The following is a 27,351-nucleotide window of genomic DNA, read 5'->3' on the forward strand; positions in this document are numbered from 1 at the left end:
GATACTTTGGTACTTGCTCCAAAAATGGCTATATAGCTAACTACTTAAAATGTTCTGGTTCATGTTTTAATGGAAAACACTTTAAATTAGATTTGCTATGTATTAATCTCTGTGATTGGCTATGTCTGGAGTAATTGTAGTAAACACTCTAATCTCTGTAGAGGGGATTGTTCTAGTTAGGGTTTCTATTGCTCTGATGAAAAGCAGGTTGGAGAGAAAATGGTTTATTTGGATTACACTTCTACATCATAATACGTTATCCAATAAAGTCAGGACAGGAACTCAAACAGGGCAGGAACCAGGAGGCAGGAGCTGATGCAGAGGATATGGAGAGGCGATGCTTACTGGCTTGCTCCTTGTGGCTTGTTTAGCCTGCTTTCTTGTAAAATCTAGGACGAGCAGATCTGGGATGGCACCAACCACAATGGGCTGAGCCCTCCCCCATCAATCACAAATTAAGAAAATGCCTTACAGATGGATCACATGGAGCCATTTTTCTGAGAGTTCCCTCCTTTCAGGTGACTATAACCTGTGTTAAGTTGACATAAAACTAGGCAACATTATATGTCATGAATACTAAGAGCAATACAAACAAAGCCTCTCATATATACTATAGACACAAGTCCCCACCATGAACACTATAGGTACAGGCCCCTCACACACAACAGACACAGTCATTTCACATATTAGGAGATAGTCATGCATATAATAGAACTTTCTCAGTTTGTTTCCTTGTTTATTTTTAATCAGGTCCAAAACCAGGTATCAATAACAAATTGAGTATTATAACAATTTCACAGAAACATATTTTAAACATTGTTCTGTAAAACCATGAGTACGTGTAAAACCTACTGCTCTCTATAGTGAAAACACTGACCCCAGAGAAGTGCTTTTCATTTTCTGTGCATTTCATGATTGATAACTAATGAGATCCCTATTGCTATAAGGAAGAATGACATTTTAATCATTTTCCTCAGAGGAACTAACAAAGAGTACAGTTTTCTTGAAAAACTTAGAAGATGAAAAAAATTTTTGTTTAATGAAAAACAAATGCTTTATGATCACCATATTTTATTGGTCATACCTTCTGATATTTGAGAAGCTTCAATAACTACAAACCATGCATGACAGCAGCCATTCCTGTATTACTTATATTTTCCTATTAAGCAACAACTTTATCTTACTTTATCTGAGTTTAAGGACCTGAAATTACTAGGAAGGAAAACCATGAATAGGAGGCCATACATTAGGAGGAAGCCAGAGAAGGTCATTGTGGCATTGACAGACTGATGACAAGGTAAAGTGGCAATCTGTGCTATGAAATGGCATCCATAGGGCTTTTGAAGTTTATTTTTAAAATTATAGGAGAATACTGGAATATTTTAAGAAAAAAAAAGAAAACGAAATAAAAACAATATAACTTGAATGAATGTGTATTGCATTAGTTTGGCTACAGGAATGGAGGAGGCATTGGAGTAGGAAAGGTCTTTCAAGAGAGTCTTGGAAAGCAGAGTGAGAAGTGAGTGGCCATCAGTATTGTGGCACAAGAAATGAGCAGTGACTTGCAGCCTCCCACAGATGGAGTGACGATTCATGGTTTGGTCTATCATATAGATTAAGGCACCAATGCTGAAAACTTTTATTGATGTTGTTATCCTAAATATTTTATTTATTTATTCTAAATAATTTATTTAAAAGTTTAATCTGATTGCTGGGAAACCAGCATTGAACCAACTCAGACCCCCTGAACGTGGGTCTCAGAAGGCCTGGGCAGTCGCAGGGACCTCTGACAGTGGAACCAGGATGTATCCCTGGTGCAGGAAAGGACTTTGGGAGCACATTCCTCATGGAGGGATACTCCCTTAGGCTAGAGGCAGGAGCACCTAGTCCCTACTCCAAAGGACTTGACAGATTTTGTTGACCCCTCCTGAAAGGCATCACCCTCCCTGTGGAGTGGGGGTGGTAATGGGATGAGAGGGTGGTTGGGGGCATGGGAGGAAAAAGGGAAGGGAGAGAGTGAGGGAGTGAGAGAGAGGGAACTGGGATTGATATGGAAAATAAGAAAAAAAGTAATATTACATATGAGCACCACCAGGATTATGAGGAGTAAAGCAAAAAAGTAATTATGGTCCTATTTTATAAGTGAATAAGCTGAGGTTTAGAGAATTCAAGTGATTTATCAGAGGAAACATTACTTAAGAAAGATAAGACCTTAAATGTTTCCTTAAATAAAAAGATATTACAACATTTCAGTTATATATAGAATTTTCTGTGAGTAAATTTTGTCTCTAGCCATCTGCATGAGAACTTGTCTGTCTCAGTTTTGGTTTATGACACTTATCTAGAAAATGTACTACTTGCATTTATTTCTGGCTCTCTGTTGTCTTCATCTCCATTTTTCTGTGTAGTTATTAAGAGATTTCAAAATACAATGCTATTATTCTCCACACACTCACTTAAGACCATATAGAAAGTGGCTGACTGTCTTGGTATTGTAGAAAACCTGAATTGTCAGCTTCCTTATCTTCATGGTTCTGCCTTCTGAATTTCCAGTTACGTTGATCAGCTGCAGTTCAAATTCACTGAATAGAGAATTCTAGACCTGTCAATATACTTTAAAATGAGTGCCATTCTAGGTAGCTAGAAGTAGCACCATCACGCTCCCTCTCTCCAATGATACAAAGCATCATTTTCTTCAGTATATCTTTTCTCTGTGAACCAGCTCAGGCCCTCAGTGGTCAGACATACCACCCCAATTTCTCAATGGACATGTTCCAGTGACCTTTATGTGTTAAGCTTACTTCATGTCACAGTGTTTGTGTCACTTGCCTCAATTTACATCACCATCATGTAGGCACTTGATTATCTCATATCCTCACATGACAAGAGAGCAGCCAATTACAATAAGATGAAAGAGCTTTGTTATATTATATTGTTAAATTGTTGTGACCTTGTTATTATTGTTGACCTGTTACTACAACTAATTGACAGATTAGACTTTCAAAACACAATACATTAAAGTGAAGTTCTGCCTAATGTTTCAGCCATTGCTTGGGGGTTTAAAAGTTTTCCTCAGCACATGCAGGGAGCTAGCCTATCTTTTTGGTGCTAGAGAAACTTCACACTGGAGAATCATGGAACTAGCTACAGCCCTATTTGCATTGTTTTGTGCAAGTTGTCTTTCCATCTTTACTGCCTCTATGCTCCCCAGGGCTCAGCCAATGACATGTGTAGATGACACAGCTACCTAGCTAGGAGACTCAACACTCTGCAGTGGCTTTTCTGAACTTTCCTTATCCTACCAGATATTCTTGAATACTTTTCTCCAACCCCATCTTTTTTTCTGTCATGCTGTACTTGTAGGTCTCAGATTTATATCTCTCCAACTCAGATGAATTGGAGAGATACCTTCATATCTTCCCCATCTTTTCTTACAGGTATTTCACTTAATATAGTGCATGAATATTTAATCACATCTTGACAACTTTTGTTGGAAGATGTGTTCTGAAATCTATTTCAATATTTAAAATGCAATGATATAATCAAGACCCATAAACAGCATATCAGGAAGAAGATTTTATGCAATATAAATTAAGAATTTCCATGTATTTCAGTGTTACTAGTTGAAAGTTCATATATATATATATATATATATATATGTATGTATTATATATTAACATAACATATGAGGCATATTGAAAGAAGTAACATAAACAAATTTTCTTATTTCAGAAACATCATGGAAAAATACTTGCTTTGAGAAATCTTATATGTTTTGCATTAATAAGACTACAATAACCAAAGCCTGTGACTTTTAGGAATGATTTCTCAAGTGTGCTGATGGAGGGTTTGCATCCCACTGCTAACCAAAGCTCAAAGAAATGACTTAAACAAATGCTTCAGAATACTGTGCATATGCCCTGATATTCTCTTTTCCTTCATGGAGCACTGCTGCACACCATATATTGTTTTCTGCTGTGTCTGAAAGTCTTAGTGAGTTATTGCTAAACAGTGTGGATGATTACTAAAAGATATGTGCCTGTGAAAACCAGCCTGCACTGTAGGATTTGTAAGACATTTCCCATATATCATTTAAGGAACTCATATAAAATAATGTAGTGTGAAGCCATTTTAGCTCTACCAAGAAAGGAATAGCAAACAAATGTCCCTGGAACAAGTTCAAATAGTCAACAATATCTTAATAATTATGTAGTGGGTAATACCGGACCAAAGGTTCCAAAGAGCCATAAAGAGAGTTCCCAATTATTGGGAAGACTTTTGTAGTTATGTGAAAAGAAATAGTTTGGGCTTGGAGATGACACTGTGGGTATGATAAGCAAGCATTAGGACTTGAGTTCAGATCCCCAGAACCCATGTCAAACTGTGCATAGTTGTGCATGTCCTAGAGTTCTTGTGAGATAGAAGGCAGGAGCCAGAAAATCCCCATGATCTTGTAGGCCAGGTACTGTGGCATATATAGGGATGAACAAAGAGAGATCTTTTCTCAAACAATGTGTAAAGTGAGGGAGGGTACCCAAGGTTAATTTCTGACCTCCATATACATGCCAAAACATGTACATACACAGAGACAGACAAAGAAAAAAGAGTGTAAGTGAATGTCTCCTGAAGACCACTAGACTATTAGATATATTTTAACCATATATACAAGTTGACATCATGCTTTATTTTTAGGCATAATGATACACAATTGCAAGGTGTGTGTGTGTGTGTGTGTGTGTGTGTGTGTGTGTGTGTGTGTGTGTTGCCAATACATGTGTGACATTCCCAAGTGGAGCAATCTTGACTGGCTCTTAGAAGCAGACATTCAGCAGATCTTGCAGACTCCTTACTTACAAAGCCTGTAGTTCACAGGAACATAAACAAAACACTTAACAAACACATTTTATCTCAAGTTGACTTAGATAAAAACCAAACAAAAAACTACAATAGTTCAGAAAAATGAAGAAAATGGCAACTGAAAGTTAATTTAGTCACAAGGACCCTGGCTAACCATCAGAATAGCAAAGGCTGACTTCTCATGAATAAAGGGTGGCAAATCTAAGGCACAGATGACAAACCCAAAACTGGGGTTTATATTGGTTTTATCAGAAAAGAGTTTTCATGAGAAGTGAAAGTCATTGTTAAAATGGTTGAGTGGGATTTATATTATAGTCAACCGTGACTTCCAAATTGAATTATGTAAATCCTCTTTTAAAAACCTCTTCAGTGTCCTTGTTATCCACACAATCACATTTAAATTCCTACTCCAGCAGGCCTTCCCTATCGTCTCTACCACTGCATATGTCATCTTATGAGACAAATGCTGCATCTTAAATGCCGGCAGTCTCATGATCATGAATATGCCCCTGTTACTTCTGCCTAAAAGAAAGACACAGGTCATACAGCTTAGTAAGCAATATTGTCATTCAAAGATTCCCATTGTCTTATATTAGCAATCAGTCATCATTTTGCTCATTTGGTATGAATATGTTGAAAGATAGAGTTGAAATATTTTTCTTCATAGAAGAATGATATTTTATACACATATAAATGCACACACACACACACAATATCTGGTACCTGATAAAAGTTTGAATGGGAATTAATGAGGTTATATAGGAGCATCATGAAGAGATCTTAAATGGCAGTGACCTTGTATTCATACACAAAAGTGAGACTATTAAATAATATGTTTGAGTGAATTTTAACTTTTGAAGAGGGTGAATTTGGCAGAAGGAAGGTGAGAAATTATCCTATGCCCACAAGATGCTGTGGTGAGATATGTAAATCCAAGAGCAGAGGCAGAGTAAAAGGTCATTGGTTTCAGTGAAAGAGAAAGACACAAATGAGGATGCAGGCTTAGAGAAGTAATTGGTTTAGAGGAAGTTGACATTATTGTTCTCTCACCATCAATTCTTTAGTGTGTGTTAATGACACCTTATTGTGCCTTGAAATCTATTTCAGAACTAAAGTTTAAATACAGAACACATAGCAAATCCTCTGGGAAACCCCATGTAAGAATATCTAGCGAAAATTTGAAGCAAAGTGGTCACAGTTTCATATATAAATTTTATAAAGAAGCTTGAAAAATTTCTCTGCATAGTACTTATAGAGCTCTATGGTTTTATTTTTTTAATCAAATACAGAAGCAAGGAATGTATTACAGAATCTGATCCATATTCAGTTTAACCAAAGACCACAACTATACATTCCCAAATGCTGACATCTTAATTAAGTTTAAAACCCACAAAGACATTGTGTGAAGCAAAATAAGTTCCTCAAAGGACAGCATGGAACTTTAAGGAAAGTTCCATTAGCCACAATTATGACAATTTTCTATTAACCTTGCCACCAGTTGTTTCAGAAGAAAGAAGGAAACTAAATAAGAGGTATTTTCCATTACAAAGTAGGTTCACCCACTAGCTCACCCTGATCAAAATTGTACATGTCAATTTACATTATTAGAAAGTCTATTTGAAACTCACCTTGTCCACTCTACCAAAATGATTAACTAATTAACAAGTGTGAATAGCAGCCTGAAATGGAAAAGAGGTGAAGATATAATTATATTGGAAAATTGATTCATTTGCTTTATAGTCAACTAGACTAAATTTGGAATAAAGTATTTTTAACAAGTGCATTGGACCCAGGCCAAGAAAGAAGGTAGTCTAACTACAGATCTTCATTATTCCCTTCTCTCCTCCAAATTTAATTCCCCAACTTCACTCCCACATCTGTAGTACACCACTTGTTGTGACATTTCCTTACTCTTTATCTCCAGTTCCCAGGGGAAATAAGCAGACCCTGGTAGACATTCTGGTTTCCTTCTTCCTGTGAATCTCTTTCAGATACCCCAGCCCACACCCATTTCTAAGTATCAATCCTAGTCCAATATCTAGAAGCACAATTACTGGGAAGCTCCTGTGGTTATACCTAGCAAGATCCCACAATTCCCTACAAGGTAACACACAGATACCACATCTTCCTAAGAACCAAATAGGACAATGGAATACAAGGTAAACAATACCCAACTAACAAAGACAAGGACCAGGTATCAGCACCTAGACTTATAATCTCCTCAAATCCTGAAGCCTAGATGCCAGCAAAAAAAAAAAAAAAACACAATCAATAATAGCCAAGATAGTATGTCTTCACTAGATCCCAGGAACCCTGCCACAGCAGGCCTCGAGAACTGCAACATAGTTGAAGCACAAGGCAAAGACCTTAAAAATAGTATTTTAGGGTATGATAGAATTCCTTAAAGAGGAAATACGTAAAACCCTTAAGGAAATCTAAACTCAAAGCATGGAAGGAAATGAATGAAAATTTCATGACCTGAAAGTGAAAATAGAATAAAAAAAAAAAAAAAAAAGCAAAAACAAACAAACAATCAAACAAAAAAGTACAGGAAATTTGGAAATGAACACTTCAGGAACCATCCAACAGAATACAAGAGATGGAAGAGAAAATCTCAGGCATTGAAGACATGGCATGATAGATGAAAGAGTTGCCTTGGGCAAAGAAAATGTTAAAGATTAAAACAAATCCATGAAATTTTAGATATAAATAGCATCATATTGGCATAAAAACAGACTGCAGATTAATGGAATTGACATGAAGATGTGGACTTAAATCCATTCACACATGGACACCTGTTTTTTTTTTTTTTTTTTTTTTTTTTTTTTTTTTTTTAAAGTAGTCAGAAATACACACTGAAAAAGAACAATATTTTCAAACAAATAGCGCTATATACAAACTGGATGGGTGAATGTAAGAAGAATTAAAATAGACCCATATGTTTCAATCTGCATAAAATTAAACTCCAAATGAATAAAAAGTCATCATAAAACAAGATACAGTGAACCTGATAAAGGACAAAATTGGGAAAAGTCTTGAATTTATTGTCACAGAAAAGACACCATTAGAACAGGTACTAAAATCAACAATTCATAAATGGGACCTCATGAAACTGAAAAACTTCTGCATAGCAAAATATAACATCATTTGGACAATGTGACAGCATACTGAATGGGAAAAGGCTTTTATGTCAACTACCCATAATTAGAAGGTAATGTGCTAATTATACAATGGACTCAAAAAACTGGATATCCAGAAATCAAACAATCCAACTAAAAATGGTGTAGAACTGTAAGCAGATTTCTCAAATGAGGAAACTTAAACAGAAAAGAAACACTAAAGAAGTGTTAGACATCAGGGATGTAAAATGGGGATTTCATTCTATACCCATCATAATGACTAAGAAAAATAGGATAGATGGTAATTCATAATGTTTGTGGGAGAGCAAACTTGTACAGCCACTATGGAAATCAATATGGCAGTTCCTCAGGAAGTTGGGGATTGATCTATTTCAAGATTTAGCTATACCTTTCTTGGGCATCTATACCCAAACACAATTGCTCAACATCTTCATTGCTGCCACATTTATAACAGCCAGAAAGTGGAAACAACTTAGATGTCACTGTCACTAACAGATGAAGGGATAAAAAAAGATGTGGTATATTTATTTACACAATGGATTATTACTCAGCCTTAAACAATAAAATTTACAAGTAAATGGATGTAACTAGAAAAGAAAATTATCCTTATTAAGGTAATCCAGACTCAGAAAGACAAAAACCTATGTATTCTCTTATAGTAGTTATTAATTCAATGATAGCTAAGCTCCAATCCACAGAACCAAGTAGGTTAGGTATAGAATAAAGGAATGGGGAGGGTGGGATAGATATCCCTAGGAAAGGGAAGTAGAATAGATAGTTACAGATGGGGGGGGGGGCTAGAATGTCAGGGTCAAATGGGGAGGAGGAGAAATAAAAGACACAAGGAAGGGAAAATAAGGAGAGCAACCTAAAATTAAGTATCATTTAAGTGACATAATGAAAATCTAGTATAATTAAAGCTTTGTGGAATATATATTCATATATGAAGGTAATTTAAATGCAATTGCCAAATAACAGGAACAAAGAGTCTTAACATTTATTTTCACGAAACAAAGCTTTCAGTACAGAGACTGAATTACATTTAATTGAGTTGTTGGTCAAAGTGGTTCCATGGGAATGCCCAAACAACCCACACTGTTGCCAAAATGGTAGGTTGTTCTCTACACACTGAAAGCAAGACCACCTTGTTGAAGACAACACCTATACAACTAATTGCACATGGAAAAGTTGATTCTGTGCATATATAGAGGCTTCAACCAAGTGTGCTAGCATCAATGTTACAGGTTACTCTGAATGCTACCAAAGGATAAACATAAACAACAACCCGGGCCAAAAACTTTAGATCTACAGTGGTATCCTTCCTGCAAGATATGCTAGTGCAATAGAGGCAAAGCTATAGGGGTTACCAGCTAATATCTGATTTGATTTAAGTCCCATTTCATGAGATGGAACACATACCCAACACTGTTTGATTGACCGAGAACCTGAGACTAGGTTGCCCAGTGACCTAGTGTAAGAAAAAACACTATTATTCTAAGAAACAGAGCAAACCAAAACAAAAATCTCTACAAAACAACCAAACCGTAGTAATAACATGACTCCTAATGGCATTATACTGTGTCATCAGAGAAGCTTGTCCTGCAGCAGATGGGAACAAATGCAGACCCACAGTCAGATATTAAGCAGAGAATGAGAGAGCTTTGAAGACTCAGGTGTAAAAGGAATGTCTCCATTAAACCCCTCCTCCAAGGCTCAAAGAAAGCTGCAGAACTGGAAGCAGGAGGAGGGCAAGAGCCAGAGGGAATGGAGGACACCAGGAAATTAAGTCATCTAAATCAACAGGATGGGCACACGTATAAATTCGGACATCGAAGCAGGATGTATAAGCCCTATATGGCTCTAAACCAAGTGGGGTCCCACAGCTGAAAGGAGAAGTGAACCTATGCTCTAAACCATAACCCATAACTTATCCCTAATTGATAATCACTTGCAAATGAAAACTTAGTTTTCTCTAAGGGAGTCTCACTGGGGAAACAGACTACTCTTCAGGGTAGGTGCATGTGTGTTTTATAACATATATAACACACATTTAATACATATGTATATATGTATGAATTTATATTACACTACATGTACATGTCTTTTGTGTATATAGGCTTCTAGTTTCTTGTCTTTATGGGATCTCCAATTATACAAATGGATGTGTCTCTGCATCTATATCTATTTGACATTCCTTTTTGGGTTCTTTACATTCTGGTTTTTCTTGTATGATTTGTTAGCTTTTTTATATTGTTCTTTATTTTATTATTATCCCTTAGCCTGTTTTCAAATGTGAGACAGAAAGTGGGTGGCTCCAGCTGGCAGAAGAGGGGGAGGGACTGGGAGGGGTAGAGGGAGGAAAAACTGTAATCAGAGTATATTATGAGAGGGGAAAATTCTATTAAAAAAAAAGAATGCATTGAAGTGATTTGAATAACTTTAATATTGTACATGGTGAAAATAATCACTTTGACTATAGTTAAATGAGTTTTATTTATCATCAGAAATGTACTTGTTAATTTATATTTGCAAATGTCTTAATTTATGCTTCCTATTTAGCAAACAGAGCTCACAAACATAGTGAGGTAGCCAATAGACATTAGATGAGAACGTTGAGGGGAGATAAGGGCATATTTATTGGAGTGTAAATTTCAAGATTAACTTCAATACTGAGCTTGCTAATTTCTCTGATGTGCGCTTGGATTTGATTTGCCAGTATTTCATTCAGGAGGGAGGGCCTAGACCCTACTCAATGACTTGACAGACTTTGATGATCCCTTCTGGAAGGCCTCACACTTCCTGGTGAATGGGTAGAGAATGGGAAGGGAGGGGTGTCGGAGGGCATGGGAGGGAGGGAGAAGGAACTGGGATCAATATATAAAATAAGAAAAAAATAATTTAAAATGAAGAAAAAAATACTGAGTTTGTAATGTGAGTGAGTAAATGTTCATGCATACAGGACTCATTGGTTATAGAGAAGATGAGGGTCCAGCCAAAATTGGGAACTTTGGAATAAACTCCCTTAGAGGACCAGCATGTATCAACTGTAGCCTTTTCATTGGAAGTTATTCTTTTTCATTTCAGGATGAGACAGTTTTATAAACTTTAATAAAATAGATACAAATAACAATTCAATAATCAAACCAACTAAAAACTAAGTAAATATTACAAGAAAACATTTTGATTTTCTGATTTTCCAAAGCCAATGAAATGAATTAACATTGAATTTGTTTAAATAATTTTATCTCTTTAGTCGAAGCACAAGAATGTATCTGGAGAAAATTATTTTGTACTAAATAGAAATTAATCAAACACAAAACTTAAATTCATAATAACAGTAAAATAGCAGGTTTAGCTTATTCATGTTTGTGTCATAGATTTTCTTGATAAGAAATGGAAAATATGAATGATGACAAAATTAATCAGTGTAATGTTTTAAAAAGAATGTAGATGTTTCTTCCAAAATTATACCCCACAATGAGTTAGGAAATAAGTACAACATTCTTTATTATATATCCAAAGAAACTTACAAAGGCTCTAAAATATTACATAAGATATTCACAGAGTGTCTCTATCATTATTATAAAGTTGTTTTAGGGTTGTTTTCTTCTGCTTCATCTGTGTTGGGATGTTCAGACCCCCTGAATATGGGTTTTAGTTAGGAGGACTGGGAAGTCTATGGGGCCTCTAGTAATGGATCAGTATTTATCCCTAGTTTAGGAATGGACTTTAGGAGCCCATCCCACATAGAGGGATACTTTCTCAGCCTATACACATGGGGAAGGGCCTAGGCCCTGCTACAAGTAATGTGACAGACTTTGAAGATTCCCCATGGAAGGCCTCAGCCTCCCTGGGGAGCAGAAAGAGGATGGGCTGGGGTTTGGTGGGGATAAAAGGGGAGGATGGGAGGGTGAGAAAACTGGGATTGACATGTAAAACAACCTTGTTTCAAATTTAAAGGAAAAAAAAGATATTCACAGAATTTTTAGTAATTAATTTTAGCATTTATGGCTTTGTAAGTGTTATTCTCCAGTTCTTATCTGGTAGGTAGGTGATCCCAATTTGTCCAATCTGTGCAAATGCAGGCACAACTTCCTCTCAATTAAGATAATGTGGATCAAAACTAGTTCTTGCAATTCACATGGGAGAACAGGCAACCTACATGGTAAAAATCTGCAAATCTTATTATGGAAGGAAAACAGGACAATTTAGAAACAAAAGAAAAGGCTTATGGATAAGACATGAGGGCTCTCTCTGAGCCACTGAAGGGCTGTCAGGTGGAATTGTGCTTCAAATTAGAATCCCACGATTATTCATTCATCTAACAAATGTGGTTTGAGTCCTCCTTACCTGCCAGACATTGCTCTCGGTGCTGGGCATGCAGTAGTGAGCAAGAAAGACAATGTCCTATTTCACATGTGACTCGCTGCAAGTAGCTAAACCAGGCTGCATACAAACAAATGGCCAAATGCCTGGACACTTTCTGTAATAGGTGAGTACAGTGAAGGAAACCACTATGGTAGCATGACACACAGAGAGACTTCATCAAGGTCCAGAAAAATTCCTTGAAGGAGCAAACTATTCTTCTTTAATGCAATTAAGGAGCCAGGACCAGTCAAATATAAATCTTAGTGCCAAGCATTCCCAGACAGAACAAATGCCAAGTCACATAACCCTCAGATGGGAGAGAAACTGCATGCTACAGAACAAGAAGGAAGGCAATGTATTAGCAAGGAAATGGGTATACAGGGATTGTGATCAAGTGAATGTGCTTAAGTTGTTAAAACAAAATGCTTTGTCTCTTAGGCACATGAACTCTCTCTAAATGTTCTATGCCATTTGTATTTCTCAGTAGAAATGCAAGCACCCATAGCTACTTGGTGGCCAGTCTATGAAAGGACTGCAAGTGCACAAGTGTGAATGATCAACATGTGCCAAGCCAAGCCCTGAGCATCCCCTCCAAGTGGTAGAGGAAGGTCCACACACTTTGCTACTATATTTGACCCTCTGTATACTGACTGGTGTGGGGGTTCAACAGTGAGTAATATCCCAGATGATACGGAAATCAGTCATGTGCTGTGGTATCCCATTCTAAAGCATGTGACATTAGCTTTGAGATTGGGAGTCTTATGACACAAAGAACAGGCTGCTGGTGAAGATGGAAAGATGTAAAGATGTACAGTGCTTCTTACATGATTAAAATGTAGTGAGAAGAATTTTTTTTTTTAAAAATTGGGGATTAGGAAAATAGCAACCTGAATCACAGTTAGACAGGACAATCTTGCTAGTGGTAATTCAGAAGAGAAAGTATATGATACATTTGTGATTCTAAGAGAGCCTCTAGACAGAATGCTGAAAGTGGGAGTCAAATGTTTCTGTCCAAATACAATGAAGAACTCTAAGACAGGTAAAAGCTTAAGACAGATGCATTTAATTCACTAAGTCAAACCCAAGTTATGGTTTATAATGAGTCTCTGCCTGATAGAAGATTCTCGGCACCTTACAGTGAAAATCACACCAAGAGTGGGGCAGCAAGACAGTTTGCTAAGTTCTACAAAGATTGAAAGTAATCCTTGATAGAATCTCTCAAGTAGACAATAGAGTTCTAATATTCTCAGGAGCTAGCAGTAAGACATGCCAAGGATAGGGAATAAATCCATCCCAGAAAGAATTACAGCAAATACAAAAATAGTTTCATAGTGGCAACACTACAAGGTAAGACTAAAGGAGACAGTTCAGAACAAAGAATGGACTTTAGCTGTCTATAAGCAGAGATATCCTGCAGATGTTTCTACAATGCTAGTAGTGTTCTTTGCCTGCTATGGACAAGAGACAGTAGGCACTAATTCTAGAATTAATAGCTCAGAGGGTTTAACCTAAAGCAGAAAAAGGAAGTGGGGAACTGTTACTGAAGAGAACAACATGCCCTAAATAAGATAGAAACACTACCATCTTAGAAGATACCGGCCAAACAGAATTTTAATTTCAATGTCACCTGCTATAGACAGGCTATTGTTATCAGTCTTGGACTATTGTTTCTGAATAACAATAATATATAACAGATCCTCATAGGCATATTATTGTTATAAATTTATGCATATGAGTGTTTTAGATGCATATACATATATATATATATGTGTGTGTGTGTGTGTGTGTGTGTACACAAATACATATATATACTCCTGTATGCCTCATACATCCAGAGGCCTGAAGAGTGAAGTTGGATCCTTTGGAACTTGAATTACAGATGATTTTAAGCCACCATGTGGGTGTTGGCATTCAAACTGGGTCTTTTGCAAGAGAAATGTGTTCTCTTTATTTCTGAGCCATATCTCCAGCTCCTGAACATACTATTTTATGTTGGATGTCTGGTGAACAGGTAACATGTCTTTCCATTTCACTCAGTCCTACATGAGGAGAATAAAATCCAGTTTTGTGTTATTCATTTGGACCTATCATAGATCACAAAATTGAGGGCAGTGATCACGAAACCACATGTTAAGATGGCATTTGATGAATCCTGATAAGGGTAAGCACATTTTGCCTAAGGGAGTAATACAAATGATTGTCACTTGAGGACTATTTTCAAAGGTCATTATGATCTGAATTCACATCTCATTGTGATGTAATGTTGCAATTCTGTTCAGTAAGTGGGTGATGACTGTAAAGGTGTAAGATGGTCAAGAGTTTATGTTGGAACTGACAATATCCTTTGGATTTTTGCTTCAAAAGGCCTTACAGCTTTCACTCCTCTTCAAACACAGTTGCCTTATGAATAAGCTCAAACTAGATTCTATGCTGATGGGGTAGCCTAAGGAATAAGAGAATAAGAAGACAGAGAGACGGTCTCAGCCGCTTCAGCAATTACAACACACCGTATGAGACTCCAGAGTCCTTAGTAAGAACATCTTGCCTTCCTCTAGGCATCTACCAATAGAGATTGTGTGTGAGTGAACCCCACAAGCATCATGTGGACCAGAAGAATGTATATAAAATGCAGCCCAAATTTCCAGCATGCTTGGTTGTATGCAAAGAGATTTAGAATTTCGCTTTATCTGAAAAAAAACCTGTGTAATTGATAAGGATATTAGTGTAGTAAAGCACTATCAATATACTACCAACACTCCATATATAATGGTGAATACGTGACTACATGAATAGTAATAATAGCTATCTATGGTAATAGCAAACTCCAATATAATACATGCCCAAATAACAGTGACTAGAGATTCCTGGGCAAAAGTGCTTTTCCTGTCTGTCTGTGCATTTGGAATTTTATAATGAATTTATTTATTTGGAGGATGAATAAAATATATTTTGAAATGAATAATTCTGGGTTTAGAAAGCCTCCACTGTTAAGAGTGCCTGTAGCTCTTGGAGAGAACCCAAGTTCAGTTTCAGGACACACAGGGCTACACAGAAAAACCCTGTCAATAAACAAAAAATAAATAAGCAAATAAAACAAAACAAAAGTGGAATAAATAAAACAAAAATCAAAACTCAACACATTTGTATTGTGTTAAAGATTTATATCAATCAATTTACTTCATGATCTCTCACAGACTAGTAGTATACAAAATCATGGACTAAAAACTTAAGATAAGGCTTATCTGGGACCAATAAAAGGGAGAGGTTTCTAAAACAACCTTACACAGCTGCAATGGGCTGCATTAACTTAACAGTCTAGCGTAGCTTTTGACACACACACACACACACACACACACACAAATCAAGAAATCAAGTTTACTTAGTGATGTCCCAGTTGTCAAAGAACTAAAAAGCTGAGTTTGAGTCTCATATTCCAATTAAAATACTACATTAAAACCTAAGGGCAAAATATGCTAAATCATCTGGAGATATAGAGACAAGAATATCTCTAGGCTTGCTGATCAGCCAGAGCACAGCCAAATAAGAACACTTTAGATTTAGTGAGGGATTCTGCCTCAAAACATAACATGGAAACGTGATTGAGGAATCAAAGCAGATGTTAACATCTGGTTTACTCATTCATACATATACACACACACACACACACACACACACACACACACACACACACACACAAACTTACACACCAAGTTATGTTTCTTCTGTCAGAACTACTAATACATGATCTTACAGAGTCAGACCAAATTATTTCTGTATGTTTCCCAGTACAATTTGATTCCTATTCTGTTTTCTCAATAACCCTCTGCATTTTGAAAGCTTCAGTGATCTCATTCTTAAAAGATTGCCCATGCATGCAGAAATTCCACCAATGTTTTAGTTTTAGACTGGTATGGAAAACAACACAGAAGATGAGAAGTTTTAAATTGGCCTTTTCTCCTGTGATTGAGATCAATACTGAGAGCAGTCAATGGCTTTATGTGTTAACTACCTGTTCAAATGGTTGAGAGAAAAAACTCAATATGCCCGTGGCAAATAATCTATTTATTCATTTTTGTGAAGTGTCTGTGAAAAGTTTACCAAACTCTTCCTATGAACTCAGCATTGTGATATGTGGTAAATTTGTGTTTTACCCAGAGAGCTACAATCCATAATAGAACCACAAAGCAATACTAAGGAAACTTGATGTTATTGTTAGGTTTTAATGTTGAGAAATAATATACTATGCAGTTTCCTATTTATTTGACCATCTGACACTTATTATAGTAAGAATACTGATTCAAGATATTTATTATAAAATCTCAATTATATGTTTGATATATAAGTATACATTTGCAGTATAGAATATGGGTCTCTATGAGAAGATAGAATTATACAGACTTTGACATAAATAAAATATTTTATGTGTTTCTTGTTCATATAATGTGAGCCTGGATCAATGGTTATTTTATGTGATGCTCACAGTGTTTTGTACTATTCCTCATAAACAAAGCAGTTCTCTGTTTCATCATAATTTAGCTTTAACCAAACTTGACAGGTTGGCTTATTTTCCCTCTTTTTTTTTAAGTTTACGCTTACAATTTGGTTTTAAATATCACTTGTCACTCTTTTAAAACATAAGTAACATCTAAAAGAAAGCAATCTAGTTATTTTGGGACATAAGTTCTTAGAAAGATTGATATAGAGAAGGAAGAAGAGAGTTAATAAAAGCCATCTTTGATGTTATTTAGCACAAAAGCAAACAAAGATCTTTTCATATTTGGCATTAAAAATGTGATCGTTTGCCTCCCTAAAGAAAGCATACCCAGCTTTTCTACAGACGGCACACTGAAGAATAATAATATTTCTGTTTACTGAGATATCAGCTGGCATTTCCCTGCAAGTCAATGGCCTATTGCTGCTACACCATATTAGACCTCAATGTGGCATCTACAAATGTCAAGAGTATAAAAAATATAGTTTGAAAATCAAAAGCAGCCTCTGACACTCTCCCAAAAAATAAAACAAAAGGGGGGCCAACATTGAGCTAAATGTATTTGCTGCAGGAATTGGGGCAATATTCAGCTGTCAATCTTGGAAAACAAGGGAGCCACACTGGCATAGTACTGGATAATGAAACTTCCAGCAGATGTTCAAGCAGGGCTCTAATTCTGACTGAACTCCCTTGGTGAGCATTTAATTTCTTTATCATATGCAGGCTCGGCAAATTGTACTTCATCAGAGATGTGTTGTGAAGTATTAATATTTCATATGATAACAAAACTCCACAGACTACCCTTTGTCATATTATGAGCATCCAAATTTCAAATGTCAAGATTCTGAATTACAATAAGTTTTAAACAGAATCTTGAATTGGCATAATACATTGTAATAAGACCCACCCCAATTGGTCTGCTGTAATGTCACACACATGTATATTATATGTAATATATTAATTCCTGCCTTTAGGAAAGGTTGTGTGGAGGAAAATGAGAGTTCACATGTTGTATACAACACATTTCATCAATAAGAAAGCACAAGCATTCATATGATGCAATTATATAGACACAAAGGGCTTAATCAGTAATTAGGGGCAAAGCAGGAAACAAACTATAGTTTACTAAGAGTTAGACTGAGTGCTCTTTAAGTTCATATATGGGAAAATATTTTTTTGGACAGTGCAAGATGGCACTGTGACTTCTGCCATTACCATTTTCACAGATAAGCTTAAAAATCATCTTTGCACACTAGTTTTGAACCACTACCAAAATAAGCAAATGGGTTCATCATTGTATTTCCTACACCAGATTTAATTTTTATTTTTTCATACCTTGCCTTTAAACTCACAGAACTGACTTCTGAATGGATAGATTGTATTCAAATTGGAGGTTTGAAAGGAAGTTAGTTTCTAAATTTGCTTCTTCTGGTAAGGTCTATAAAGGAGACAGCTGCTGTGTCCCTGAGTGACAAAGGATCATGAATCAATGCATGTTGCCAGTAGAGGAAAGGATGATATCTCTCATGCCTCAGAATTCAGTTTTGGTAAACCAGCATCAAATCCAAACCACCTATCTTCAGTCCACCATAATTCCTCACTTTTACCTGATCAAATACATATTCCTATTTATGTGTGTATATTTTAAATAGCATAATGAGTATATCATTAAAAGCTCTAGAGATTTTGATAATAACAGGTTAAATATTTAACTACAGCTTCCATAATTCTTAAAATATGAAGACAAAGACAAATACACTATTAATATTCTACAAAACTATATACAACTCACCCATAGTATTTTAAATCAAGCCAGACTATTCAGTTCACCTTACTATGTTGTTTAGCAAAACTCTTTCTTGACATTTAATTGAATACCCAATGTTCCCAGTAAAAGAAGAAAGCAGAAAGAATGAGCTTTAATGGCACATGTAAGTTCTCTGTCTGTTTTTTTTTTCACAAGGATAAGGCTGATTTAAATAATGCTACTCTCTTTAGTCATATATCTACCCATTTTCACACCTTAATTATTACTAACTACAACTTTTTGCTATCTACATCAAAGGGCTTTGTTGCCCAAAACTTTTTCAACAAATCGCCCATGAAATGTTCCTATTTGTTCTATAAATTAGACTTCTAACTCACTACCATGTAAGGAGGCTGTCTGTCTTCTACCCCATCAGTCATCCAACCTTGTAAGTGTGCATTTACATGCTTTGTATGCTTAAAGTTATCTTACATTTACTTGTTTGCTTATTTGTGTGTGCCTCTCTCTCTCTCTCTCTCTCTCTCTCTCTCTCTCTCTGTGTGTGTGTGTGTGTGTGTGTGTGTGTGTGTGTGTCTGTGTGTGTCTGTCTGTCTGTTCTGAAAAGGGTGCATCGCCTTGCCATAGGGCTCATGTGGCTACCAAAGAAATCTTTTAGGAGTCAGTCCCCCTTTGTCATCTCAGTTCTATGGATCAAACCCAAGTTACCAGCCTTGACTGCAAGGTCCTTTAACTGCAGAGACATCTTACTGGCCCTGCTTTTTGCACTAAAGACTTGATCTCAGATTTAATCATCCAATTCCTAAGTGTGCAGCTCTCCTTGTAAAAGCATAAAACCATAATGTCACATGAAATTAATCTGGCGGGGGTGTTTTTTATTAAGAAATTCTTGAGAAATCTTATTACCACCATCAACAAATTACAGTGAAAAACTGTAAGACATGTAATGAATAATGGGATATTATGCAAACTAAATCCATTGTTTTCCTAACTTTGAATGGAAACATATGTTCTCATTTACACACATTCTAAAATCACAAACTAATAATGTCAAAACAAAGAATTAAAAATAGAAATTCTCATATTATCAGACAGCTCACCCATGGGATATATATCCAAATGAAACAAAATCAGTATGTCAAAAATATGTATTCCCTTGTTAACTGTTGCACTATTCACAATAGCACAAAAATATAAACTTCCTTAATGTTCATCATGTGATGCATGTATAAAGACAATATAGTCAAAAACACAGTGAAGTACTTTTCAGCATAAAAATGGAATCTTGAATTTATAGCAACATGGATGGACTCAAGATCATTATGTTAAGTGAAATAAGCCAGTCCCCAAAGAAGACTTGTATCACATGATTTCCCTCATATATGGAGTCTTAAAACAGATAAGAGTCGAGTGGTATTTACTAAAGGCTGAGGCAGTGGGAAGAGAGAGGAGTGGGGAAAGGTGGGTCAGTGGGATTAAAATTACTTAGAAAACAGTCCTATGTGCTACCACACAAAACCATGACTGTAAATATCAGGAACATGCTCTGCATTTCAAAGAGGTAGATGACAGCAGGTTGAAAGCTTTCTTCATAAGGAAATAAAATATTTAAGACACAAATGTTTAATGTGGTTAAAACACTACAAAATAAAAACAAATAGAATATCAAATGACATCCTGCTATTATAAATGATTATAGTAATTCAATTCAATTAGAATAGGGGTTAGTGATTGTTAAATCACTAGTATACTAGTTTTTGCTGTTATTTGTGTGTAGGTTTTTGAGACAGTTCTCAAGTAGCTTGGGCTGACCTTGAAATGTAGCAGGAGGATGATCATCAACTTTTGATCTTCTTATCTCTCTTCCTAAGTGGGAGGATTATAGGCATGCACCACCATGCTTGTTTTGGGTTGTGCTGAGGAATGGACTTAGAAGCCTTTTATCAGCTGAGCTACATCACCAAGCAAAAGGTGTTTTTGATGTTGATTTTGTTTGTTTGTTTTGTAGTCTACACTTTATTTACAATGATTTCTGAACTTTCTAAATGGAGACTGATTGATATTTTCTTTCTCAGCAATGGAAGATGGGAGATCATCTGTTTCCTATTTAGCAATTTGACAGAAAACATGGCAAGTACTGAGCTGAGCTTTGGGTCCAAAAAAGTGGTGTTGGTATTAATCCTGTTGCTTATTATTTCCTCATTCTCTTTCTTATCTTCCTCCTCCCCCTTCTCCCTCTCCTCCTCCTACAACCCAGGTGTCATTTGTTTTTTTCTTTTTTTTTTTAATTTTTTTTTTTTTTTAGAAACATGCTTATTTTACATATCAATGTCAGCTTCCTCTCCCATCTTTCCATGACCCTCCAACCCTCCCTTCCCACCCCCCAGGGAGCATGAGGCCTTCCATGGAATCTCAAAATTTCTTAGACAATATAAAATGTGAATATATTCCACATTACTCTATCTCTGGAACAAACAGAATTAAAGAAATTGAAACTATAATGTTTAATGTTTTCAACTAGTTAGTAATCATCATGTCTCACAATTTTTTTTAAAAAAAAATTCCATCTTATATTTATCTTTTAATGAAAATGCATGCTACACCTTTGCTGGTAACTTCAAGTGTATTATCTTACCTTATCAAGAGAGAAAGTTTTGGTCAAAGCAAAACCCCATCCAGCTTCAAAGGCCCGTCGAATCATCGGTGTGCTAGTAGCTGGTGTGGCACTGGCAAGGCCAAAGGGATTGGGAAACCTCAACCCAGCCATTTCCACACTGATGTCCACTAGGTCTATGGGAGTGTAAAATAGGGGCAGTTCAGGCTGGGCTGACACCAAGGTACCATATTGTTCCTACAAGAGAAAAGTCAGCAATAAATGCTTTTGCATCATATCTGAACTGCTACATAGTTTTCCCCCAAATATCTCTTCATCACAGCATTCAAGTGAATACAATTGGTCCATCTCCCTGAAGAAAACTGCCCCCAAGTCAGATTTCAGTGTCCCAACATTATACATAATTATCATCATTTTCCTAAGTAAAAGATCAATATAGATGTTGTAAACAGAAGGGAAATCAATTAAACAAACAACCAACCAAACAAAAACTCCATTTCAAGCATACTGAGATTCAAAAACAAGAAGGATGGTTTTCAAATTCGTCTTTCTGGTTCCATTAACTCGCCTGGCTTCTTTGTACTTAATTTATGGAAACGTCTTAGAACCGAGATTGGGGCCACTACAAGTGAGGAGGTCTAAATTTGTTTCCCAGTGATCCCACTACTCTGGATGTGACTTCAGGACAGCCCCCCCAGCATAGAATGCCTTGTCTGTTCTCCTCCATAACTCAGCACAACAGTGGGGCTTCTGGCTGTTTCATCTCCTACCTCAGAGGGATACTGAGGAATGCAGAAAGTAGGCCACAGGGAGACTTCTAATTGCAACAGAAATAACACACTTGAGGACTGAAGGAATTTGCCTTTTCAGAAACATAACCAGAAACAGATACCAGTTTACATTAAAATCTCCAGGTGGCACTTCAAAATGCACATAGCCACTGTTCAGTGGTCACTGTAACCAAGATGTTAATAAGTTTTAATAAAAACACTTAGGCATCTGGCTCAGGGAAGGATAGAAAATGCTTGCTGAACTTCTCCTGCCCTCTTTCCCTCCCCTCTCTCTGCACTCTCGCTTTCCCTTCCTCATTGTCACCCTCTTCTGTCCCCTCTCTCCCCTCCTCCCACTTTCTGTTTATCTATGAAAGACAAATACTTGAAAAATACAAAAATGGATGAATATTCTCAGGCAAAGTAGTCACTGAATGGGCAGGGCTGCTTAATTCAAAAGTGGAACTCTGTTCTCTTGTGAATCATCACTCAAAGGAAAGGTTATTTGAGCAGAACTTTAATTTTATAGGCATGTGTCTTGTGTAGATAAAGATTACCATGACTTGCATAGAAATTATTTTCAGCCCTCCACCACTTAAAAAGCAGAGCAAAGCTCACTTAATATGCAAAGAGGCAACAAACTTGCCAGTTGAAAGGCTATTGTGTTTCTGGTTTTGCACAAAAAAAGGGGGGGGGGTGATGGCATCTAGGCTCTAACTATGGATGCTTCCCTCCCTATGTTCATTCTTCTGTTTCTCCCTCCCTGATCAAATGCAAAAACTCTACACCTAACCTCATCCTCCTCATTCAAAGGCATGCTTTCTGGAAGTCTCATTGTACTTGGCTCTTGTCTTCACATGGAATCAAAATTCTATTCAAAGTATTAATCAAGACAAGAATGTGAATACATACTTTAGCGTAAAGTTGGAGGTGTGTGTGTGTGTGTGTGTGTGTGTGTGTGTGTGTGTGTGTGTGTGTGTGTGTCCATGTAGACAGGCATCAGACAGACAGATAGATGTGGAAGAAAATCACCCTTGTTATTGATAGCATTTGACCATACTTTGAACAGAATCAAGTATGTTTTAGGTTAGAGTAAGTGAGAAGTTTCAACATGAAAGATAAGGAAACTGGGAAAAATTACAAGCACTGTCCCTATATGCGCATTCATGGGCAAAACACTGGATACCATTGTGAATGATGTCTACAGCAAGAGTACAGATGGCACTATATGCCTCTAACATGAAATAAATGGCAGTTTTCTGGTTGTTATATGTGGGCACTGAAATATCCATTCTCTTCAATACTGTAGATAGATTTCTGTTTGTTTATAACTGCAGCCACTACAGCACAAGGCAATAGCCCAAAGAGGCATATGTGTATGTATGTATATATGTATATATATGGTATCTTGTATATGTAATTCAACTTGCATTTCTTAATAAATGTAGTCTTAAAAATAAATCCAAGTTCTAAAATATTTAAGAAGGTTACTGTTTTGGAATTTATAAATGAAATACTTTGAACAAATTTTGTAGGAATTTTTTTAAAGCTTAACAAAAAGAATACTAAATATACTGAACAACTAATGTGTAAAGGTATACATATTAACAATGCTTTTTTTTCAAATGAGATAGTCGTAGATGATATATATTTTATATTTAAGTATGTATAAGACAGCGAAAGATGTGTGTGCTCACTTGCATAAACACACAAGGCTGTGATTGCTTTGTCTTTGTTCACCTCTATGTTCAGCTGTGCCTCTTATTCTGCGTTATACAAAAGCCTTCTTTTCCTGTGCCTGACTCTGTGGACTGAATCTCAAGTTTCAGCTCTCCCTGAAAGACCCATACTTTTCAAATCCCATGCTCAGCCCCAACACCGAGATTTCCAAGAGGTTTCATCACCTTTGGCTGCTGCTGTGGTGAATGCCCTTATATCAAATAGCTTTAAATTGGACCTTATTGCATTCTTCTCTAAAACACATGTTATCCAGATTTTCAATTTCAGACAATGCTATTTTTCCAGTCACCTGATAATGTTAGCAAATAACAGATGTGATAGAGATGTTGAACAGTAAAGATTATTAGTTCCCTGCAATTTCGTCTGTGGAAAGTCATTGTATGTCAGAACCAGGAATGACTCAGAAGCAACTAGTACACTGACTGAAAGGGTGTTCACCATGTATTAACTGGAAAATATATTAAGACAGTGCTGTACATAAATGAAGACAATTTCCTACATGTGTATATGTATCTAGCTGGATATGATTTCTGTGTATCCCTCTATTACCAACTGTTCATGTCAGTAGGCTGTTTCATTTGATATTTTTTTGTATTCTTTGTACTTTTAATTTTTATTACATATTCTTCATGAGTGATAGATATTGCATTACATATCATTACATGAAACAAACAGATTTAAAGGTGTTTTACAACAATTATTTAACAACTTCTTAAGGATTTCAACGTGATACTATGATTCATGAATGTGGAATTGCATGACAAGATTTGTTAAACTATCCATCTTCACCATTGGAGTCCAGTCCAAAATATCATCAACAAAGCCAGTGTTGTGTAATTTTTCCCTATGTTGTTTTCTAGTAGTTGGGAAATTTCTGGTCCTACATTTAATTTGTTTTAGAGTCATTTGTTTCATTTTATGTGTTGGATGTCTAGCCTGCATGCATATCTGTTCATCATTGTGTGCCTAATGCCTGGCTAGGTAAGGAGAGGGGCTGGATCCCCTAGAACTGGAATTATGGATGATTCTGAGCCCCCAGGTGAGTTCTGGGAAGCAAACCTAGGCCTTCCACAAGATCCACACATGTTCTTAATGCTGGGTTAACTCTTCAGGCCCTAATTCTTTAGTCCACTAGTAATTAGTTTTTATGTTGTATGAAGTACCCAACCAAGTTCAGCATTCTGCATGTGGTTATAAAGTTTTTCAACTCAATTATTTAATCAATTCCTCTTTTACCTAGAATATATTCTTTTGACAATTAGTTGAATTTACATTTCTGATTTGTTGATGTAATATTTATTTATTTGTTTTGGTTTTTCAAGACAAGGTTTCTTTCCTCTGAATTGTTTTGGAGCCTGAACTCAAACTCACTCTTTAGACCAGGCTGGCCTCAAACTCACAGAGATATGCCTGCCTCTGCTTCCTGAGCACTGGGATTAAAGGTGTGTGCTACCAACACCCGGCATTATAATTAATTAATTTTTGACAGCACACTTAAAAAAGAAATAATAATGGTGTAAAACTCATCTAGTGAAGGTCAAGTCAAGCATCCTGCTTGGTAATTTGGAACACAGACCTGTGCTCATTCTGGCTTTCAGCTGGGCTATCCCTAAAATGCAGAGCCAAAATAATCAGAGATACTTGACTTCAAAACCTTTTATTACACAGAGAAAAATCTATGGACAAAGGAATTTGTGTGAAATGCCTGTAGAAGCCTCAGCTGTATATACACAAAACATAAGAGGGTATATTTCTATATAATAGGCTAATGTTTTCAGAAATAAAGGGTTTTAATAACCCACTCATCTTCTACTTCTTTGCTTGATCAACACATATGGCAAAAGAAATGGAAAAAAAAAAAAAAAAAAAAGGCAAAAGTCATATAGCCCTGAGGCGAGGGGAATGTACCAAACACATTATCTACAGTGTAGACAGAAGGATGAATGTGGTTCTTATAGGAACTTTTGCTAGACATATGAAACACTCAAACTGAGGGGTGATGACAAATAAACTACTTTGATCTTTGTTTTTCACTTGAGAGTTTAATTTGGAAAAAACTAAGTAAGGAATTTAGTCACGTAATGTGCAACTTGGTGGTATAGATTGGAAGAGGTCCTAAATTTATATAAGTTACAATTAAAATGGCTTATTTCATTTCTGTCTGCACTACTCATAGTACCCCAAAGTATTAAATATCATAATTTCAACTTGCATCCTCCAGCACCAATGTTCAAGTGCTACCTCTCACCATTTCCTGGGTCCCCACAATGCCTTTGCTTCAGTAGATTGATCTATTTGCAATATTGCAAGTAAAGTATCATTTATGGGACTGGGCTTTTCAGCATCTTTTTGGAGGGGTATGGTTTGTTGTTTCTCTTTGGCTTGAATGTTTTGAAAACTGTATGGAGCCCTACAAGAGGGAGTGCCCTACATCACTTATTCCAGCAAAGTACTTGTTTGCTCATCATATTTTGTATGTTTGATTACATACCTGTGCCTCTGGCTTAGTTTCATTTCAGCACCTGGCAAGAGCAGGACTGGCTTCACACACAAAAATATTCAAAATTAAACATATTTAAATGTTGAACTTGGATATACAACCTTCTTTTTGCTCTTTTAAGTAGGGAGAAAAGTTCACATAAAATAGTAATAAAAACCTATGCCAATTTACTTTATTAAAAAATACAAAAGCCTTTGTTTCCATGAGGCTTATTTTTATTTATTTTGTATTACGATAAATAAGGCATGTTGGAATGATCATATTCCATGTAGGTTATATCCATCCTGTAACCTATGATCTGCATATAGTACAACAGAAAATTGCTTAACTTATCTTTAACATGATGAGATTTATTTTATTTTACTAGTTATTTGGTTGTGATGTTTCCAAACACGACTATTGCACAGAAATATTCCTGTTGTAATGGCAAAAGGTTGGCCTTGCCTGCTTGTAAAGCCTCTTCAAAGAGCCATCTAAGGAGGGCAACTAATACAATACGTTAAGTTTCAGTGTATAAATACATACATCTCATAATCCAATTACAAGGAGTGATATAAAGATTTATCAACTCTCCTTTTTATTAAAATACTGTGATCTATATTCTTGTACATCAGATATTTAAAAATATATTGGTTTTGCCTGCTTGTGTGTATGTCTGCCATGTTTATGCAGTGTAGGCAGATGCTAAAAAAGAGCGTTAGATACACTGGAACTGAAGTTATGTGTGGTTCCAACAACTTTATGTGGGTCCTGGGAACCAAATCCACCACCCAAGAATAGCCACATTTCTCCAGCTCTACTTATTGACTTTTAACTCCTAGCTTAAAATGAACAATTTCAGTGTGATGTCATTTTTAGGGTGCAGGATTATAGCAGACTAATTAAGCAAGCCTCCAGGAGGACCGGAGAATCTCAAGGAAACCCCTAAGATTCATTCTTCCTTCTTCTTTGTACAGTTATTTCATTCTTTCTCATCATCTGTATTCTTCTACTTCTTTTTGTTTAAGAGTTGATATTTTCTTGGTGTAGTCCCTTTATTTCCTACCCTTAATATTAGAAATATATAGAGAGTTTTAAAACTCCAGTTGATGAGAACAACTACACT

The 27,351-nt window shown here is 36.2% G+C and overlaps 1 protein-coding gene across 1 annotated transcript in view; it reads right to left on the reverse strand.

Moving 5' to 3' along the window:
* The window catches only part of Dpyd (dihydropyrimidine dehydrogenase), an 817,241-nt gene that overhangs the window by 383,315 nt on the left and 406,575 nt on the right, over positions 1 to 27,351 (reverse strand). Inside the window, exon 13 of the mRNA XM_051185598.1 lies at positions 21,258 to 21,473. Coding sequence (XP_051041555.1) covers positions 21,258 to 21,473 — 216 coding nt within the window. The remainder of the gene's footprint in view (positions 1 to 21,257; positions 21,474 to 27,351) is intronic.

Source organism: Phodopus roborovskii, unplaced genomic scaffold (genome assembly GCF_943737965.1).
Source record: "Phodopus roborovskii unplaced genomic scaffold, PHOROB, whole genome shotgun sequence".
Lineage (NCBI taxonomy): Eukaryota > Metazoa > Chordata > Mammalia > Rodentia > Cricetidae > Phodopus > Phodopus roborovskii.